Source organism: Colias croceus, chromosome 10, assembly GCF_905220415.1.
Source record: "Colias croceus chromosome 10, ilColCroc2.1".
Classification (NCBI taxonomy): Eukaryota; Metazoa; Arthropoda; class Insecta; order Lepidoptera; family Pieridae; genus Colias; species Colias croceus.
In genome coordinates this window covers 4697242-4720507 of record NC_059546.1, presented here as the reverse complement: position 1 = coordinate 4720507, position 23266 = coordinate 4697242, and the positions used below count along the sequence as shown (strand labels likewise).

The window sequence follows — 23266 nt, the reverse complement described above, 5'->3', positions numbered from 1 at the left end:
ACTGTGGGAATAATAAATTATCCCCACAATTTCCAAGAGAGAGTTTTCTTATTTAAAAATTGAAGATAGTTTTAATAAAAACATAAATTAGGTGCCATCAGGTTCATGCGGAAGATGGCGAATGTGTACTTACCCGCATGCCATCTAAAGCAGCGCGTTGGTAGGTACTCGGTGGGCTTTAGTCGGTAGGAATCCGACATAATGGAGCTCCTTCCCCGGGAGCCGTGGGTATCTTAGGCAAGATTTCCCCACTTAAAAAATTAAAAAAAAAAATGTGCCATCAGGTTTATTTAAATTTTTATAATTACTGACAGTATTATATCCTCGTATAACCTATAATTTTAAACTTGGATATCTAGGAAGGTACTAAAAGATTAAATTATATGCCTATGAATAGTACGGTGGAAATTATATAAGTATAAATTACTTATTCAGGTGTACGTTGTACACCTGCAATTTAATGTAGTGGTAATGGTAAAATGTTTTCCATTTTATTGACTTTAAATGTAGATATCCTTCCCTATGGACCTAATTAAGGATACCTCTAGCATTAGTTATCTATGAGGTATTGCGTTTTATCTACTTGCGTATACCTAAGTTTTTCATCATAGAGTCGAGTATCACAAGCGAGCTAGCATTAAAAGAAATAATACCAAAGTCAGTTTTATGGCATCTTAATGGATGTTTGAATTGAATTATCAAGTTAAAGTAACCAGTCTTGTGGCATCCTGTGTGGTCTCGGATATATAATCTTATTAAAAACTGATACGGACTTCGCTTCAAGTTTATGATTTTACTTCACGGCAAGTTAATTCCCACGTATGAACAAATTACCCATTATCTGCCGTTCTTTAAACGTTTTTATGGAGACAATTACTTATAGGTAGGTAAACATGTAATCCCCCCCATTTTTCCAAGCCTTGTCGTGGCGGGGGGGCTTAGTACCTGGGTTGCAAACCAGCATCTTGGGGAAGCTAATATGGAATAGACAAGTGCCGCTCCCGATTTGTTTTTCATAAAACTATACGGGATGCGGCTATTTGACGTTTGACGGAATGCCATTGGCATCATTGAAGAAGGTCCTTGGAGACCAACGGCTGCAACACAGCGATGGATGGCGGTTGGTGAACCGCGGCGCGGCGGGCTCAGCGGGAGGATGTCCCTTGCTGGGCATTGGGGCTTTGGCCCTCCGCCGGGCAAACTGTTACCTCTAACGTGCGACGTTGTCATGTCTAGCGGCACGTTAGAGACCAGGGGGCTTGCCTTAATCGGCCGGCCCAAGAGGAAGGTGACCTCAGAAAAAACCCCTCCAATTCGGCGTTGGGGCGCCCCCCGGGGCCAAAGCGCGGCGTCGAATTCCTGCCTCCCGCCGGGTGGCAGGTGGCTTGGCGAGTGGATCAAGTCGGAGCGGCCAACCCCCGGATACCGCCCGTCCTCCGGGGCGTAATAGGGTTACCCGGGAGCAGGGGGCACCTCCCGGGCGGACCGTATACATCCCCCATGCTCGTGGGAACTTACCAAGTACAATATGAAACCCCAACTTGAAGTAGAAGGCGATATGCCGAGAGAATCGGCGATTAAAAGGTGTAATGTTGTGTTGGAACGTGTGACAGGCGCTACCCCAACACCTACCACAGCTGCCGGTGGAACTGTCAACCGCTCTTATGCGGTAACAGATGCGGCCGCAGAGTCGGACTCTCCCCACTCTATGGCGAGCATCAATTCACAAACTACTATGAGCCCCATGGTTCGCCGGGAGGCTCTATGTACCCCGAATAAGGAGTCACGTTTTTGGCGATGTCGAAAACGTTCTCGGTTGGATGATGGAAGCTCTAGTGACACTTCCATCCCATCTTCGTCTGGAAGAAAACCTCGGACAGGCCTGCGCAAGGCGCACAGGGCAGAAAAGGATAGCCAAGAGGAAGTAGAACACAGAGCAGCAGGCTCAGGAGATCCAGAGCCAAAACCTGTGCGTTCACCCGCCGTAGAGTTGCAGACGACTGGCGCGAACACAAACACAGCGACCGAAGATCTACGGAAAAGGATCGAAGTTAATCTGGCGACCGTAGAACAGATCGCCAAAGCGTCCAATCGCCTAAAGACGACCTATGTAGCCGATCTGAGAAACGCTGCTAGGGCAATTAGAGAAGATGCCGATTCCCTTGCTTTTAGGACGTTAACTGACGAAACAAGTGCGCTTCGTGCAGAAAATGAGCGTTTGCGCATAAGGCTTGACTTTCTCCAAAGTGAGATGCGAGAAATGCGACTGCTCATGCAACGGGGCCCGGTTGCCTCTGCACAAGCAGCGGAGTTGCCGCAGGACTTCGAAGCCAGGATGATCCGTCTACTGGGAGATCTGATCGATGCACGGTTTAATAACTTAGTGCCTCAACCAAATCCGCAATCGCGATCCCGCCCGTCTACTGCGGCGGATAGACGAGGTAGCCGGATCGCTGATATTCGACAGGAAAGTTGCTCTGAAGCCTCAGAGGATACGAGACCAAAACTAAGGGGAACTAAAACCATAATGACCCAAGATGGGACGAAGAACAAAGAAACTAAGGAGAAAAAGAAGGGAGACAAGAAGAAGAAGAAGAAGAAGGGAAAAGGATTAGGTAACGAAAAACAGATGGAAGAACCGGTCCCTGATATCTCCCCCGCGGTGGTGGTCTCCACGCATCTTGACGTGGAATCCCCTGCTGTGCCTGCAGCCACCTGCTCTGAGGAGGGATGGTCAGTTGTTGCAAAGAGGGGCAGAGCGAGTGCAAACAAAGTGCAGCAGGCCGGGCTCACTAAGCACACGGTGGAATCGCGAAAAGCGTCTCAACACCCCCAGTCAGCACAACCTAAGCTAAGGGCTCCGAGGTCCGCGGCAGTCGTTCTGACAATTCCATCCGAGGCCCAGACCAGCGGTGTAACGTATGCTACAGCTATCCAAGAGGCGAGATCCAAAATAGACTTGAAGGAATCCGGAATCGAATGTGTGAAATTTCGCCAAGCGGTCACGGGAGCCACAATCATACAGATTTCTGGACCGGGAAGCGACGAGAAGGCTGATCTGCTATCGGTTAAACTGAAGACCCTATTTAAGGACAAAAATATCAAAGTCTCTAGGCCCGTAAAAATGGCGGATCTACGGGTGTCAGGTCTAGATGCGTCTATAACAGCGAACGACCTGAAGGAAGCCATAGTCAAAAAAGGTGAATGCTCGGCTGAACAGATAAGAGTGAGTCAGATAAAAAAGGACAAAACCGGATTGTACGCAGCCTGGGTAAACTGCCCTGTAACAGCGGCCAAAAAAGTCAGCGAGGCACGTTTCCTCGTTGGATGGGTTGCGGCGAGGGTAAGGGTGCAAAAACCACGGGAGCTACGTTGCTTTCGCTGCCTAGAAGTTGGTCACGTTGCTAACCGTTGTGTTGCGGAATGTGACCGCAGCCAGCTGTGCTACCGCTGCGGGCAGCCAGACCATAAAGCCGCCAGTTGTACCGCTAAGCCCAACTGCACAGTATGCGCGGCTGCTGGCAGGAAAGCAGACCATCGCTTAGGCGGCAACGGCTGCTCAGCGGACAAGGGGCCCAAAAAGAGGCCCATAAAACCTACTGCGGGCTCCCAGACAGAAGCATCAAATAATATGGAGACTATGGAAACCACTACAGTATAGCATGGCTCTACGCTTCCTGCAATCAAATCTTAATCACTGTGCCAGGGCTCAGGACTTATTGATCCAGAGCCTGGCACAGTGGTCAATACACCTTGCAATATTATCGGAACCCTACGCTGTACCCAGCGGGCGTGATAATTGGATCGGAGACCTCGATGAAGTAGCTGCCATAGTGATGACACAGGCGGAGGGATCACCTCCGGTTCGCGCACAGGTGAAGGGTCACGGTTGCGTGGCTGTTAGGCTCATCGACACGGTTGTTATCGGCACATACTTCTCACCTAATAAAACGCTTCCTGAGTTTGAAGCGTTTTTGGGAGAAGTGGGCTCCCTGATTCAATGGGGCCGCCCTCATAAAATCATCGTTGCTGGAGACCTCAACGCTAAGTCTGTGGCTTGGGGTTCTTCTGCCTCGGATGCCCGTGGAGATGTCCTAGTAGAATGGCTCGCGGCCCAAAATCTGGTTCCGCTCAACCAAGGCACCGAAAACACATGTGTGCGAATGCGGGGAGGCTCAGTGGTAGACGTGACTTTCGCGAGTCCCTCTCTTGCCTGTCGTGTCCAAGGTTGGCGGGTCCTGTCGGAGGTTGAGACCCTATCTGATCACAAATACATCAGATTCGAGGTTCTCCCTACGACAGGCGTTGCTAGGAACACAAACCATGCTCCTGTCGAGACCAATCCGAGATGGTCCCTTAAAAGCCTAGATAGAAACCTGCTAGAATTAGCGTCTTTAATCAGGGCGTGGTGTCCAAAACCTGACGCTAAAAACGTAGATACAGAAGCGGAATGGTTTGCCGAGACAATGCGGCAAATATCGGATGCCGCAATGTCTAGACTGAAAAGATATCTCCCACATAACAAAGTTTACTGGTGGTCGACGGAACATGCGCGGCTCCGATTAGCCTGTGTAACCGCGAGACGCCGATATACCAAATATAGGCGAAGGAGGAGGCGTGCGGATTATTCAACTACTGAGGAGACTGAACGATATACCATGTATCAGGATGCCAAAAAGGCTCTCAGAGATGCCATTGCGGTCGCGAAGGAAAGAGCCTGGGCTGAATTGATGGACACGCTGAACCTGAATCCCTGGGGACGCCCTTACAGGCTGGTAATGAATAAGCTGCGTCCCTGGGCCCCACCGCTAACATCTACGTTGGAGCCAGCGCTGCTTCAAAAGGTGGTGACAACCCTATTTCCAGGTCATAGACAAAATGCAACTGATCTTGCAAGTCGAGTCGGAAGCGTTGATCAAGAAGAGCTGACCTGCGAACCCATTCCGGACGTGTCCTTAGCCGAATTGAATGCAGCAGTAGACCGTCTGAAAAGGAAGACTACCGCCCCGGGCCCGGATGGAGTGCACGGTAGAGTATGGTCCCATGCCTTGTCTCATGGATTGGATCAGCGCTTCTGCGATCTTTTAACAGAATGCCTTAAGATCGGTAGATTTCCAGAGCGTTGGAAAACGGGGCGCCTAGTTCTGTTAAAGAAGAGTGGCAAACCAGCAGATTCACCATCAGCATATAGGCCGATCGTCCTGCTTGATGAAGCCGGCAAGCTTTTCGAGCGCATAATCTCCAGCCGCATTCAGACCCACCTGTCACAGATAGGACCAGATCTGCAGGAATCGCAATTTGGTTTTAGGCAGGGACGCTCTACAGTGGATGCAATAGCTCGATTGCGAGACATCTGTGAAGGATCCGTCTCCCAAGGTGGGGTAGCAGTGGCAATATCATTGGATATTTCCAATGCTTTTAACACCCTGCCTTGGGACAAAATTTTAGACGGCCTAGCCCGACACCAACTACCGCCGTATCTACGCCGTATTATCGGTTCTTATCTCTGTGGGCGTCAAATTACCTTTCAAAGGCAAGGCGGCTGGGGTAGTCACAGAGTTGCATGCGGTGTTCCACAGGGCTCTGTATTGGGGCCTCTTCTGTGGAACATCGGATATAACCACGTACTACGAGGAGAGCTGCCGCAAGGAGTTTGCGCTATTTGCTACGCCGATGACACCCTAGTGGTATCCACGGGCCGAGATTTCAGGGAGGCGCGTCTCCGAGCCACAGCTGGAGTGGCACAGGTGGTCGGCCGAATCAAAAGTCTCGGTCTAAAAGTAGCCCTCGAAAAATCTGAGGCTATATGCTTCCATGGCCACCGGAGGGCCCCACCACCGGGGGAAGAGATTGTAGTGAGTGGAGTGCCCATCCGAATTGGGCCCAGACTGAAATACCTTGGTCTGGTGCTCGATTCGCGATGGACATTCCAAGCTCACTTTTCGGCACTGGCCACCAAGCTCGGCACCACGGCAGCGGCTCTCTGCCGCATTATGCCAAATATTGGAGGGCCGAGTTGGGGGTGTCGCCGACTTTTCGCTGGTGTTGTGCGATCACAAGCATTGTACGGGTGTCCGATATGGGCGGACAAACTGCTGACGCGCAATACAATCGTACTACGGCGGGCACAACGAGTGGTAGCCTTAAGAGTTGCTAGGGCGTACCGTACCGTCTCCTACGATGCGGTTTGCGTCATCGCCGGAACGGCACCCTGGCACCTTGAAGCCGCTGCCCTTTCACAGGTTTACTGGCGCAGAGCTGAGGCAAGAGGGAGAGACGAGAACCTGCCTCTCGAAACACTCCAAGAATGGAAACGGGAAGCTCGCGACGCGGTGTTTCGCCGATGGCGTCGAGAACTAGACTCGTCTTGCGTGGGGGCCTGGACTCTGAATGCAATCAGACCAGTACTCAGAGAATGGGTGGAAAGGCGATGGGGGTCGATCAACTACCGACTGGTGCAGGTTCTGTCTGGGCACGGGTGCTTCGGCAGCTACCTGAACAGGATAGGTCGTGAGCCGGCTCCCGTCTGCCATCACTGTAGCAGCCTCCAAGATACGGCTTTGCACACCCTGGTGGAGTGCCCTTCCTGGACAGTCGAACGTGGGTCCCTCCAGAGCCTGCTGGGAGCAGACACCCAGCTTACCCTACAAGCTCTTGTAGAGGCAATGGTCACGGACGAAACTGACAATTCATGGAAGACCGTCGTCACGTTCTGTGCGACGGTAATGAAAAGGAAGGAGGACGCAGAGAGGGCCCGGGAAAATGACCCAGCGGCGGACCCTCTGCGACGGCGCAGACCCGGTAGGCGCAGACGTCTATATGACCAGCGCCAGCCGTAACATAACACTTAAGGGAAAAACACGGGGGGAGGTTTTCGTAGATACGCGCATACTGTAGTTATGCTCGCGGCAAGAAAACTGAATCCCCTCGCGTCATAAGATGGTTAGGTCCGGAAATGGACGGCGATATTATTCAATATTGGCGGCCATTGCACACTTCCGGGCGTCGATGAGCCGCGAAGAAGCGGCAGTCGCCACACGGTCGGCGGGGGTATAAGGCCTGGCTGTTAACCCCCGCCGCCCAGGGCGAAAGACGGCCACCGTTGGGTTTTAGTGGGTATGGCTTTCAGCGAGTCCCACATACCCCCTTGGACAGCAAAACTGCCAAAGGGGATGCGTAAATGCATTTCCCAACGTTAAAAAAAAAAGGTAAACATGTAATAGAACACTGTCGATAAACTTATGTTATTATTTTGCAGTGTTCATATTTCATAATACTTATCTATATGAAGCATTTCTTTTAATTTTTACCCTTTTTAAATAGTAGGTAGGTATGGGTAAAATTCTTTCTTTGTAAATAGGTAGATAATTAATTTTCCTGTCATAAATCGAATAGGTAACCATAGAGAACCTACCCGTCTAGGTAGGATAATATAACTATATAAAAATAAGTCGGGTTTTCCTTCCTGACGCTAAAACTCCAGAACGCACCAACCGATTTCCACGGTTTTGCATTCATTGGAAACGTCTCGGGCTCCGTGAGGTTTATAGCAAAGAAAAGGCTGGTGGCGAAACGGAGTTCGCCCGGTTTGCTAGTTGTAATTAAATATCAGACATGACTACATTTATTTGAAAATTTTCAACAACATAATTAAATCTGCGCTATTAAAACGACAATAAATAGAGCTCGCGTGCGCTTACCATTAGGTAACTAGATAATATATTACTTATATTTGTAGATTTGTTTTACATTGATTTATCGTATCATTATGTATGTTTTTATTCGCACTATCTTGAAGATCCCTTATATGAGCAGTAGTTGAGTGATATCAGTACAATGATCAATGTAAGCATTTAACTATCTTGATGCAGTAGCGTCTACGCGGGTGTTCTAATGTTCTCAATGAAATACGCGTTTGTAACGAAGGGTTTACGGCCTCGCACTAATAAGACCTTACTATCACTCTCCCAGAATAGATTATTTTACAAACATAACGGCTTGTAGGTACTTTAACTTCAATATAATCATAAATCTAGGGCACGATCTACAAATGAGAATATATACTATAGTCTAGTCTATAGCCTATAGAGTTACAATCTATTTCATTTGAATACTTATACCTACTTATATGTAGGTATAATTTGAAAGTATAGGATTGATACTTACATGATTTAAATGCTTTTTTACTGGTAGATACCTTTTTGTACACATTTGTAAATGTAATCAATTTAATAAGACGTTCAGATTTTTACGAGTTTCCTCACGATAGGGGCGTAAGTGGCAACACATCGGAAGCGGGGAAATCCACGCAATAACAATAACTCATACAGTTCGGAAGCCCCCCGCTAGATGGAGCACCGCGGACATAAGTAATCCATTTATTCTCGGGGCGAGCTTTATGTAGCGAACTCTTAAGCGATACACTCATATTGTTTTATATTACTCTTAGTTAAATATGGTGGATGCGTGCCGAGCGCTCTGCGTTTAGGATAATGGCCCCTCTCACCGCAATAGCTTTACTTTCCTTATCCTTTTACTTAGTCCAAACCATTTGTTTACTTTCATAGAACATCGTTAAGTCAGTTTTTCCATGTTTACATCTCATTATTTGAATAATTTATACCTACCATATGCACAGGGTAATTATGAACAAGATACGCAAAATTGTTCTGAATAATTTTCTTATCCATAAATCGATTAAAACTAAACGACACTACAGGATGTAGACTGATAAAGGCGTACATATAACTAATTGATTCTATGCATGTAAATACTCATGTAATAATATTGTACGATAAAAATGTAATAACCTACATCGATATAAGTGCTATAACAACGTGCCGTAGAGCGAGTGACATTGCGAGTGAGAGATATCTTAAGAATTCCGAAGTCATTAGCCGACGAAGCGTGGATGAAGGAATCTTGGAAAGTTTCCTTGCCTGCGGAATTCTGCGGATAAACGTTTTAATTGGATCGCTTGGATATTTCGTAATTGCAACCCGGAGCTCGGAATCAGACTTATAATTTAACGCCGCTTTAGCTGTGCTCATATAACGTAAAATCTTTGGTAAAGCAAAATGTAGAGTCTTGAATTTAAAATACATTTAGTTTTTTAAATTATGTTGTATGTTCATAACTAACTAGGGAATATAGGTAGCTATATAAAAAAAAGAATAAAGTTAAGAAACTCCTTAAAACAGTTAACTGTAAAAGTATCTATTAGAAGTAGTTACTTAAAAAACTTCGTCTTTCCTGTGAATTTCGGTAAAAAAACAAATACTTATTTTCCCTATTGTAAAATCCCATGATGTTCTATAAGTAATGGAAACTGGTAGATATTTGATACGTTATTTTCCAATACATTAGGAAATTCCTAAAATAAACTTACATAACGCAAACCCACAAAAAGTTATAAAACGAATATTAATATTCCGAATAAAGATTAAATCTACCAGCGTTAACCGTATCTGACTTTAATTTAAAAAGTTTTCATACCGCCCACGATTTTGATCAAATTAATCCAGCTGCCATGTTTTAATATAACGTTAATCTAAAGTAATGTAGGTAAAGGTAGATATTGGGTCTCGTAAATGTCATTTAACCCTTCGTTCGCAGTTTTCCTCTGAAATGAGAATTAAGTTCGAGGAGTTACCGATAGTATCGGGTAACAAAGAAAGTTTTTACTGTTTAACTTCAGTTACTCGTAGATTCGACTCGTGTTTTCTTTCCAATTTGAGAATAGACGGTAGTAAAACGTAAATAATACTGACTAGCATATTGTTGTTTAAAGACCGTGTTTTCATTTAAACTTACAATTTATACAAGTAGCACGGGTATTATATAAAATACCTAACAACAACAATGGGTTCGAAATATGAGATATTTGATCATAATACAATTCGATTCGAGCATCGGATGGACGAGCTCATATTTGAATTTAAATTGGTAAATTTATAATAATGTCTTTGAGAGACGCCGCGCCCACCCTAGCCATTCGTTTTTTACTTTTTATAATGTAATTTTCTTAAATCACCTCGAGCAATCCACGGCCCTCCAACCTGTCTATTAAATCGTCCAAATAATAACGCGATGGAAACAAAGGAAGGAATTTTTCTCTTTTATATTTTCCTTACTTATCTTCTTAACTACCGCATTATTCTTGAATAAAAGAGCTATATTAAGAGAGGTAAAATTTTTCAAAGAATTTTAGGCTGTATTTAAAATTTTAATGACAGTTTATGATAATGCAGATCGCAGTGAGCTTCGATATAAAATTAAAAAGGTGCCCGCGTTATATTGTATATCGTAACATTACAAACAGATTCAATTAATTACCTCAGTTAATGACTTCATTTACCGCAGGGACCATTACTCTTACCAAATTAAGAAATTTTCCTCGACATCGATTACAAGCTGCGTAGGCGCATGTATAAATCACGGACGAGCGGGCGGGCCGCGGGAGTGTACTGAGGGTCGTTCACCCTAAACATCTGTTACCATATTTCAGTCACAGACTTATCAAGCTCGTTTAAATGTAAATATCTACTTGCACTCATACTCGACTCGTTATCTTGTCATTAGACAACTATTAAACTAGCTCTATCGATACATGAGTAAGTAGTTAACACCTAATTCATTAAAACCAGTTGTGGACGTTTAAAATTCTGCTCGCTTGTTAAACGTACAAATGGGTCAATAGCAAATAAATTCATTTATTTGAGACATTTGTATTATTGTAGGTACAGCCTAAGAATAATATAACAAAACTTTTTCAAAACTCTACAACGTAATATTATATTAGATCTATTAATGAGAGTCTCTACATTCTAGTATTTTACATAAACTATGTTTTCATAGCTAAGAAATATAACTTATTTTCAACATGTCTCAATTCTGATACAGAATTTTTCAATTGATGTGAATTAAAAATAAATTTGAAACGAAATCCATGTTTCCTCTCTGTAAACACCGTAAAATGATCGTTGAGTGTCGCCGTTGACCTCAGTGCATTTTAAAATTCTTGATTGTGGTCCAAGCCGAATCCAGACGGCCATCCTTTGATCTGATATAATAATAGGGAGTGATAATGCCCATAGGTATCCGCCATGCTCCATCTCACCGGGATGCTCTGTGATTGGCGCGCAAGGCAACATGGTTGCCGCACGGTGTATTTATAAAAGCCGCGCGTCCGAACCGGCACGATTGGAGCTTTTCAAACTAATCGACCAACCTGACAACCTAATATCCACCTTATCTTAATAACATAACGGTGAAATTTGATTACTTCTTACGGATTATGATTATTGCATTTTTATAATCCAATGTCATTTTGAACGTAATCGATATAACGTATTTTGTTTAAAACACCTGTGTTTTTATGTGTGGAATTAAATTGGAAAATACAAATTTGCAAGAGATTTCGTTTTTTATGCCATAAAACTCATTAAATTTCGTAATTGTATAAAACCAATTTTATTTTCCGTAGTTGTAAGAATTAAGCTATATTTTTTTAGATGTCAATAATATTTTAAATACTTAATAATTAATATTAAGCTTAAATTTTTTTATAAACATGTTTTTCCTCTTAAACAAAGTAAAACGTCTTTATTATTTTTTTTCATGTAGAGACGTCAATAGAGACACAAATTACTAAATTAATTATAATATATAGGTATCATTTAGGAATGGCAACAAGGCTATCACTGATTCATTCAAGTCTTAAAACGTATAAAAACAATCATATATCCAGCAAAGCAAAATAAACAAGAACAGACAGTATTGTTTGTGATTCCAAGTGAATCGTGTCGCTCGCTTATTTTCATCCGCCGGCGGTTCGACGATTTACGATCGTCGTACTCGCTCAGCGATTCGGCACATTTGCCCTCCGCAAACATATCTGACAATCGTCTGTCTCGTATTTTTATGAATTAAATCGTTTTTTTCAACATTCATAATATATCAGCCCAATTTATACAAAAGACGTTGCTACTACGAAAATCTTAATCACAGTAGCATGTATTTAAATAGGTAGGTATATTTAGATAGCTAAAATTATAAATTTATAATGATAACATCAAATAGATATTAATTTTATCGCTGAACATTATTTTACATATAATAACTAGTGTAATTAAGCACCTGCTCATCTAGTTATTTTTTATCATTGGTCTGAAGTGAATGTGGACTTATAAGATTATAATGCGGTCGGTTTAAGTTTTATACAAACTGAAACTTCTATACTTATGTAGACGTATCTAGCTCAGCTTATATGCCTTTTTAAAAAGGCTGTATCCACCTATGTAGCTCATTGGAATTTATACTTTATTTGGACGTGAGTAAATCGAGATTAGTGTAGAGCTTTCAAAACATATCCCGGGATTCGTTATGACGAAAGTTGTACGATGTAAGTTGTTTAAGTTGAGTTGAGATAAGGTTTCCGGCGAGTTGGAAGCTATGGATGCGATATTCTTGTATAACTATTTATATATGCTCTATTAGAAGTTATCCTTTGTTTTGAAAGATGGGCTATTTTGATAGGTAAATTAAAACTTTATTCATAACTCTCATTTATCATTCAAATACACAGTTCTCTAACTAACAGCTAATATATTTTGTAAGTAGGTATATATAATCTATAGTTGTTTTACAGATTACTCTCTATCTAATACTGCTTACCAATAATATACTTAGATAGGTAAAGATAGAGTTTAAAAATATGAGAATAATGCCGTATTTATTTATATTTACGAACTGTTTTTAACAAAAAGCTATTTAAATAGATAATAACAGTTGAACAAAAAAAAATATTTTGCTAACTAGAAATATATTCAGTGGCTACAAGTAACAACACATACGTTTCAACGTACACTCGATATTAAGCCAAATCTTCATTTAGAAGAGCATAGCCGGGCTTAGTTTGCGGTCCGCACAAAGTTACGCCCTTACCCGGCCGTTTAATAAATACCCAGTCCAAACGGTCGAGGGAACTGGGAAAATCGAGAAAATTAGGCGCCCGGAGAATCACAAAAGCGGCAGTAAAACTTTCTACTGAAATGATTTTCTCACACTAGGGAGCTGGCTGAATGTTATCTATTATAAAACATTTAAACTAAATAGTGTCGTTAATTTTGTAGATGCGGCGATGACACTTTTTGTTGTTCTATTTGTTTTTATTCCAATTAAGTTGGTGAATAAAATGGAATGAAATTCTTAAAAGTGACCGAATACTTTTATTTGTATTCAACAATCTTTATCCATTTTTTTGCAATGTCTGTTCTTCAGATTGTTCCAGATAAATTGTAAACAATAGGTCACAATGTCGGCAAAAAATGGGAAAGTTGAAATGTGGCCCAATTTCGCCAAGCAATTCATTCATATTCATAGAGCCTTTCACCCTTTGTCGTGTTGCGTAACCGTCCTTTGTACCTTTCTTTGTTCATTTGTAACCCGCTATCAACTCATTGTCATTCAAAATTACTTTTGCCCAAAGTCCTATTCTGTATTATTTTAAAACATCGAATAATATGGAACGATTTTGTATGGATTATAAGCTACCTACATTGTAATAAAGTCAGTTCAAAACACAATAATGTAGCTATGCCCACTGTTAGAGTCTATGTTAATAGAAAAAATGTAGAAGTATACCCACTAACTACGTTTAAAAATGTATTCAAATGTGTTGAAGTCGTTGTTTTCTAACCTACCTAATAGAAAAACGACGATCTAATTTAAATGCAAATTGTTATTTCTTAATTTCAACGAAAGAACTTGTTTTTAACTTACTTGACAGGATTAAAAGCAATCTGAGTTGTTGGCACCTCACTATAATATTTAATTAATGGGTAATGGGTTATAACATAATTAAGATACTGTTATTATTATTTTACCAAAATAAGGTATAATGCAGGTAAACCTAGACTTTATGTTACGTTTACCTAATCCGAAAAAAAAAAACAAACATTTCTTATTTCAATGCTGTATATTTATGAAATAATTTTGCATTATAATTACAAAGGAGATGGACGAAATAAGGGCTATTAAGCACCCTCGCCTAAAGAGGGAAGAAATACATTGAAATGCATATTTTGACGATGTTTGTATTTGCATTAGGTATATTTCTGAATAATATTTTGGGGCAATGGTGGACAATGTCTTCGCAATGATAAAACAGAACGTGAATATTAATTAAAAGAAGTACCTAATGAAAATTAATGAATATGAAAAGCAAATTTTATTCTAATTTGCAACTGATAAATTTTCTTATCATAAATAATAGAAAAAAAGTCTGACGTTAATATATGGAAACGTAGCTATTCTCGCAGAAGCTTGTCGTCAGGGCTCACAAACTCCATGAATCCCAATGTCCCGGAAAATATAACAAGGCGATTTATATTCGGGGGCGGTGTGGGCCTCACTCGTTTTTCTATCAGAAATCTGGCCCGAGTGGTGCGCGCAACATAAAAATATATGTAGGTAACATTCAGATATTGAAGTAATTTGTAGAATATATTGTAAAATATATACCTATTTAAGTATACCTATTTAAGTATATTAGATACCTGTACGAAGGTAAATTTAGAAGTGAAAATGAATAAAATATATACAGGTATAAAATTACCTGTAGGAACAACTACCTATGCTTAGGTATGCCCTTATGGGTTCGTATATACCTACCTACCTACTTCAAGATACTTTCACCTAATCTCATTGTTTGTGTTTTGTTACAAATTACAGTGGTTAGGTAGGTAGGTAGGTATGTGCTTTCTACATATTATGTTTTTTTGTAATCTTTAATTATGCCATTATAGTTTGGAAGCTTGATGATTTTAAAAAGTGACTCAATGGTCGAATTTATAGTTGAATCACGAAAAACAGTTGCTTCCTGCTAAAAGGTAGGCCGCGAATGACAAGCAAGGGGGTGGCAATATAATAATTTCTATTAGGAAACGGGAGCCGCCCCGAGACAAAAGGGATACATTACTTTTATATGAGACGACGGCTGAATAACAACGTAGGGTTTTTTCTTTGAAAATATCTCAATATAAACAGAAATGCATTAAATTCCTATCACGTCCCCCGCTTCCTTTTTTAGCAAGCGTCAGCTAAATGAATATTGTCGTTTTGATTTACGTTTATTTATTAACAAGATTTATTTTTATTTAAAAGGATGTTCATTGTTGCCTGTCTAATTTGTGTTGTGTACAAGAATTTGTGAGGAAGCTTCGTTGTAAATTCATCTCTCCGACGGACCTTTTTATATTTCCTTACATTTGTGCCTTCACTTCAAAGTTAATTAGACTTTATAGAGCGTTCCTTCCCAATTCCGTTTTTACTCTCGTCTGACGCACGGAAAGACTTATTCATTGTAGGGAGGTCGAGGGTGTGCGAGGGGAGGGGAGGGCTGAGTTGGCCCGAAATAGCAAATAAATGAGACGAAAATGTAAATGTTGCGCTTCTGAGATGAAAAGCGCGCCGCTCGCTCGTTCTTGTTAAGCTCATCGCAAATGTAGCAGAATTAGGAGCGCGGCTAAAATCATTTTCAGGCCAGATGTAACCAACGTAACAAGATTTTTTCACACAAGCCATGGTGGTGAGATAATTTAAGATTTCTGTGAATGCTCCCATTTAATAAATAGTGTATGTTTCTTAATTGTTCTTCTTCGTTTTAATTCTTATTAGAATGTAAATCACATATTTTGTTTATACCTACTTTCTGTCATTAACTCATAAAAAATATTATACGCAATATTATTTTATATATATCTATGCAAGGCAATAAACATACGTGATCAAAATAATAACAAGGAATATCTACTATCTAATTATATAAACCAAAATAAACAAAGTGAGTTGTTTTAATAAAAGTGTACAAAACCACTCGTGGACACATGTCGTCAGAATATATTGAAACGTAGCGGGCGGTCAAATTCCCTCCCTGCTTATCTCATATTGCAATGTGCAATAACCGATATAATGCAATTTCTTGGGTTTCGCATTCACTGAAAATTAAATTTCGAAATGTATGCCAAGTTGGCTACATATCTACGTACCTAATAAAACAGTTTCATAAATAAAATTTAGAAAACTGTTTATAGGTATAATTAATGTGTTTCCATAAAGAGAAATTACTTTGCACATTTGAAAGTTAGGCCAATAGAAACAATATGTGTGGCACATGTATTGAAATACCTATTTCCTGATTAGTAATACCTATAGGATAAAATGTAGATAATAAAATATTTTATTTAACGAACCTATATTATAATTTGTTCGTTTAAAAGACAGCATGTTCTGGATTTTTATAGCATTTACTTCTATGTAAATATAAAGATCAGCGAGCGGTTACATAGCGACGTCGTAATAAACTCGGACATAAACCTGCAAAACAAAGAGATGCATTTATCTCCGCCCCCTAAATATGACATTCAACTCCATAAAAACTTCACGTAATGCACTTTTGCACTCGCCAAAATAAATATTAAGGTATCTTGGCTCACAGAACAAATTGCTTAATTTCATTTAATATGTGCATAAGAAATTCGCATAAGCTTTTAAAATAGTATGAAATAGCGAGAAATTACATGTCGGTATGGGTTAATATATTAAGGATTAATTAACAAAATATGTACCTACCTAACTATAGCGCTCCATATTATTAAATAATGATCTTTTTAACTATTATTGTTATTCTCATTATTTACAATTATTAATAAAGAAAATACTATTTCGTGTAGGTGTGATTATTATAGACTACATTCTACAATAATTATTCTCATAACCGTGTAGATTAGTTACATAGTAGGTAATAAACTTTCGCTTTTTTATTATAATAGGAGCATGGACAAGTTATAGTGATTAATGAGTACCTAGGTATTATTTCACCTAATACCTATTATTCTCGATCTGACTGATCACAAAGCTCGACCACTAACAATGTATTTTGTAATGAGTTGTCTTCATTATTTTAATGCGAGCTAACAAGTCAGGATGTGTATAAGTGGTGGTTTGCATGAAATGGTTCTGCTATAGTAAATACCTTATTATGTTGTCAAGAACATATATAACATGTAGGCACGGTTTATCGCAGTCAACAACCTGTCTAATTTATTATGGTCGAGGCGAGGCTAAACGCTATCTAAAAGCACATCGTTGCATCTGTAACGACTTGCAAGATCCTTGATACTGCAGTTCTTCGAAACCTTCAAGTGCAATGTATTATGTACCCAAATAAGGATGCAATTCGCTACATACTGACGTGGAGCCATTTATCATTCTCTATGGTTTCATTTCTATGACTCATCATATACAATTTATTTACTTTTATGAAACCTTTTCCATTCAAATACATATATAATCCCGATTGAAACAAATGCTAGTGGTAAAATTTCAGTCACTTCAGTCACACAATTATTTTACCATGTAGGTGTAAAATAAATGCATATTATTCTAATTATTATTTGACAACCGCTTTCCCTTGATTAAGTATATTGTAAACTTAGATTACAAAATAAAGATTGTAAACAATAATATTTTCTTCGGGACATAAATTAATTTACTGAAGTGGAAACCGTGTACCTCACCACTCCTGTATTCATTGAAACCCCGTAAATATTTTATGACCACAACGAAAAAATACGAAGACAAATTACGAGAAAATATTGGGAATGCTTGACAGTCTTATTCCTTGAGTGGAACAAACGATAAAATAAATTCAGCTCTCGTGTGCATTTATTACTGAGATTTCTTGAGTTTTCTACGACCCTCTTTAAATTCACTTCATTTTTTACGAAGCGTTTGGAATGTATTGTAAAATGGTAAGGAAGTTTAAAACGATCCTATTTATTCAAACAATTAATCTATAAAGTATACAATTTTATAAATTACGTATTATTTAACAATCAGTTATAGGTATAATATACCTATATCTTATTATATATTTACCATTAACAGCATGAAATCTTCACGTTTCATCTGCCACCGTCATACGAAGACGAGCTTAAAATAGTCCTATTTCTTGTGATTATGACATCTATCTCGCTTCATATTTTAAAAATAATCATACAGTCATATCACCACGTATTCATAACCCACTCTATAATTACCCCACAGATACAATAATCTGTGTTGAAGAATCAGATAAATATCGTGCCCCACCAGTTCTTAAAATTACTTCACCCCAACAGAATCTTTGTAAGAAGACATGAACTATTTTAAACATTATTAATATACCTAGTTAAAACACCGAAATGATTCAAATATATATATTGTTGGTATGTTAAACTTATAAAGTTGTTTTTCCCTGTCTAGATCTTATAATATAGGTAATATAATATATATTTAGGTTACCGACGTATTAATTTCAATAATATGGATACTTACCATTGTAACTTAAAGAAAAAATAAAACAACCGTGTCTTGTTATGTATTCCATTAAATACAATGTCGCAAATAATGAGTAACCCTTTTAAACAGTTACTAGTGAAATAGCGTCTTGGTTATAAATGAGTATTAACTGTGTACCTACTGTGTAGGCTTTTTAAGAACGAACTAAAGGAATCATTGTTTACAATATTGTAACGTCATATATTGTAAAATTTGTTTAATTTATTTCAATAGTTATATAACAAAGTTACAGTTATGTTTGTAGGTTTGTAGATTTGACATTATCTAGAATAAACTATTATTCTAATATTTTTTTTTTTTTACTATTTAAGTAAAATATTTTGACATTTCGGTTCAGTTATTCTTATACTTAGCTTCTGTTACGAAAATTATTTTCCAAACTGTCGGCATGTATGACGCTAATACGTAAACGACGTACCTAATGTGTCTATACTCTCTACATTTGAAAAGCTTTTATAAATTAACGAGTTTCGACCTCATTTCTACCATTTATTTCATATGATTTATATAATAAATAAGCTTACTATGGTGTTTTTTTGTTCCAGACGTGTAGGGGGTAAGGTTCGAGCGCGGTGAGCCTCGCGGTCGGCCCTTACTAACAGGTGAGGCGACGACGCCACACAGAACATGATACTAAGGTTTGGATTTGATATTTTATTTTTATTTTGCTTTCTGTTATGGCTTCATATTTATCTAGACAGTTGATCGGGATGCGTATAATATGAACACGTTTTTTGGAAAACAATAATTGGGGCAATTTATTACTTGTATTGCTTAATACATATAAATATTGAATACATAAACAAAATAAAATAGTATGGAGATTACAAACATGCTACAACTTTCCTTTAGCAATAAAAATAGGTAGTTTATTTGCATGAAACACGCAGCGCGTACATATTTCAATTTGTGGTGAACTATTACTTTCCTTCACTTCCCTTTTCCAAATTTATTCGTTTTTATTGCAAAACTTGGGACGATATTAAAATATGTCAACGAATATTTTGTTCACACGAGTATTTGTACTGTGGATATAAAACGGTCAGGTAGAAGCACGAAATGCATAAAATGTGCATGAGAAGACGTGTGCTCGTTGTCAAGTTTGTGCTTTTTTTGCATTTTTATTACGTTAGGATTACGCCTTAAAATTTACTTTATATGTGTGTTTTAAGGTTAAAGACCTTTTATATACCTACTTTAAAATGCACGTAAAATCTGAATGAGGAATACGTGCATGTCTTTATAGGTAAAACTTGTATATAACAACTACGCTTGTATATTAATCATGTGTGACAAAAAGCCGTCCCTCTGTAAGACATGGAACTTATTGTATCACATGGTTAATATCTTAAGGAAATTATGGTTTGAAAGGGTACCATTATACTGTTTATGTTTGCCGCGGCATGTTAATTTAATGCTTTAATTTATCGCCGAGCAAATTATATACAAAAAGTCACACAACATTGTAGCGATTGTAATGTCGACGGGGACATTTTAATCACATCGTCGTGCATGAACGAGTCAGACAAATATTAATAAATCAGCATATTAATTGTTAAATTACACAAATAGCTCCGGTATTAATAAAATATATTATTATATAGAAGGATAATTAGGTAAACAAGTTTTTTTTTATAAAAAGATACATTATTTCTAGTAAGGATACGACCTACCTAGTTATATATTTAGCATTCACTGTAAAATTTAATTTTTGGATTATTGATTTGGTATTGTTGCTTGAAATTGGGTTATTCACATGAAAATATATTCACTGTAGTATAATATTAAAAACTGACATTCTAATTCATCAGTTGACTCGTATATCGAACGGATGATCTATTCCGGGCGATCGAACGAATCACAAATCTTGTCCTTGACGATAATATCAGCTGCATGAGTGAATCGAATACAGATTGGCTAGACCACCGAGTAACACATGGCTTAGTATGTGCGTCAAGTGCGTAGAACCTAATCTGGTAGGTAAGTGATCGAAGGAGTTCCGATGGGAAATTTCATTTCTGCGCTCGTATACATTAGGTGGTCGATGGCTTTTGCTATTAAATAATTCATTGCATCTACTTTATTATTCAAATAAGATATAAATTATATTACGACAAGCTATCAGGTAGGTATGTCGAGTCGAATGAATTAAGATATACGTTACGATATGTATATGTTAATTCGTTGGACTCTATAATAAAAAAAATATTTTTATTCATGAAAAATGCGGTGGAACTAATCTGTGGATAAACTAATCGCATGAATCAATACACATAATGATATAATCATATCACATCGTAGTAAAATATTTGCTACGCGGGAATTCTCGGAGTAGGTACTCGCTACGATAGAGTCCAAATATCTTGTGTCTGGTTTCAGGAATAATGTTCAATATTAAATTCGTTTGTGATGTTTGTAGGAAGATCGCCGTTGAACCGTTGCTAAATCGCAGTTAGAATTGCAAATGAATCGGCCGTTTGCTTTCATGTCGTAAACTCAGGGATATGATCCAGTCAGTTTTCGCGCCATTAAACTCTCGGACAGTCTCACACTCCCCTCCTACTGTTATTGTTAATATGTCTTTATGTTACGTAAACAGATCTGTTTACGCCACGATATATCATCCCGTGTTATTCGCAATATTCAAATTTGCGCAAACGTATTGATTACATTCTTATGATAGCCGATAGTATTATAACAGAAGGTACAATATTAAAATATCATTTTGTATAAGCGTGGGAGCGTTTTGTAGAAAACAAAAATAATTGTTAAGATAACGAGAACAGACAGGCATATGTGCATCCAAACTCGTCCTGTCACCACACCATTGAACCTTTCTATACATCCAATGTAAGAAGACCCTTCAATATCGTGCAGCTTTTCTTTTAACGTAGCGATGGCGATAGATCTAATTAAATTGGTAATGAAAATAGTCGCCGGCTGCGGCTGCCTTTGCTTTGGAATTGAGTCGTAAATGTCGCGTCGAGTGCTCCGTGCCATAGTTATGCTGCTATTTACCCATACTTGAATCAAAATAACAAAAAAATACTTTAGACTACGATCGTGATAGGAGCGTGGCTGTGGCATATAGAATTGAAAGGTCGATAACAAAGTTTACATTATGTAGAGCTTCAAAATTGAACTTGTAGACAAGGTTGTTTTGTAGAAATTGGTATTCTTGTAAAATAAACATTGGACCTTTAACTTACCTCAGTTTATGTAATAGTTACTCAGTAAACAAAAGGTATATAGGAAGATCATTAATCATAGAGCCATTTATTTTCGAAGCACGTGAAAATCTGTTTAAAATCAAGCTCTACGGAAACACGGGTAATTGTTACAAAACACAAAACAGAATTTACGATCGCTAACACGTCCAAGTCTCTTGATCGTTAAAGAAAAAATCCTGTAAACATATTTTTTCGATCAAATATAAGTGGGTTGGTGCGTTCCACACCCCGATGACGGTTGGAAAAAACCGTGGCATTCGGCGCAAATCACCTATTTTATGTAAACTTCGTGACTTTCCGCCGTATCGAATGACTTAGAAAGGATTTATTTATATTCGTATCGAAGTAAGGCCAACAAATAAAATAGGGAATCGCAGGGCTTTGTCAATGCGAGTGATGGGTGGAGTACGGCATCTCGAAATAGACCGGCATGTGTTCACCTTTCTGTAACTATGAGTATATTTAAAACGCTCTACTTTTAACCTTATTACGTATTACATATTGATTTCAAAATTTATTTAATACATACAGAACACACATTGTTTTTTTTAACCAATATTCCCTAAGAGCTTTATTTAAATCTATGGTACTCTATATATTGCGTAACTATGTATTATTATTATGTAGCGAACTATAATTTAAATACATTTGAACAATTAAGTAATATTAGAAAAACAAATGTTTATGTCTATGGACTAAAAATTTATTCGTATATAAATAGTTATCTTGTTTATAACTTTGTGTTTAACATTTTGCTTACAGGTTACAGTGCCCGTTCACGCAGACGTCGCTAGCTAGTTTACGACAAGGTGAATATTGTGAAATAATATAATTATACATTAATATATGCTAAATGTGGGTGTATATAATGTATATAGGAAATATGTTAATAAAATAATGGATTCTATGTAATCATAGGAGATAATATAGTTGGAAATATTGAGAAATATAAATGTAGAGTCATGTTTTTACTCTCGTTGTGTTATGTTGCGTAAATATATTTTTGATAAAAGGTTTAAATAATAAAATATTCTGTAGTTTAAAATATGCTACGTGATAAATCTATCGTAGACATTTAAATGTATTTCATCACAGTAAATTATATGAAAAAGAGAATAAATAACTCTTCTAAGCCACGATAAATTTTATCTTGGCAATGGTGTTTGTTTGACTTGGTCGTGAACTCATGACATAGTAAAAACCTTGAGATGATAATTAAAAATTGACTCTTATCTAACCATAGAAGGAAATGTATGATATTTTGATTGAATAAACATTTTTAATATAACATTAGATAATACTAAATTTTCAAATAATATAGCTAAAATTCATTTTTGACTTATCTGTATTACCCACCATAAAAGCTTTCCTAGAAATGAAGTCCAAATATCACGTAACAATTTAAATAATTTAGACACAATTTAATCTCGGAGATCATGTAGGCTGGTCGATAAATAACAAGATCTAGGGTAGGTAGGTACATAAACCATGAATTTATGATATTATGTAGTGATAAGAGAAAGGTTGTTAAACAGAAATTAATGCACAATGAGTGCAACGAGTTTTTAAATTGCGCCCTGATTTTTAATAATCATTTACGCACACATGCAGGCGTTTAATATCTAATAATCTCG

At 38.3% G+C, this 23266-nt stretch overlaps 2 protein-coding genes across 4 annotated transcripts in view; both read left to right on the top strand.

Moving 5' to 3' along the window:
- LOC123694993 (homeobox protein abdominal-B) overlaps positions 1-23266 on the top strand; it is an 80916-nt gene that overhangs the window by 47808 nt on the left and 9842 nt on the right. For 2 of the 3 annotated variants that reach the window (XM_045640665.1, XM_045640664.1), the window contains 2 exons: positions 18948-19040; positions 22395-22441. In XM_045640665.1, the coding sequence (XP_045496621.1) occupies positions 19030-19040; positions 22395-22441 (58 nt within the window). In that variant the 5' untranslated portion in view covers positions 18948-19029. The remainder of the gene's footprint in view (positions 1-18947; positions 19041-22394; positions 22442-23266) is intronic. The other variant, XM_045640666.1, reaches the window with a different exon arrangement.
- Positions 1529-3661, top strand: LOC123695199. Its single transcript, XM_045640964.1, has one exon. The coding sequence runs from the start codon at positions 1529-1531 to the stop codon at positions 3659-3661; it is 2133 nt and encodes a 710-aa protein (XP_045496920.1).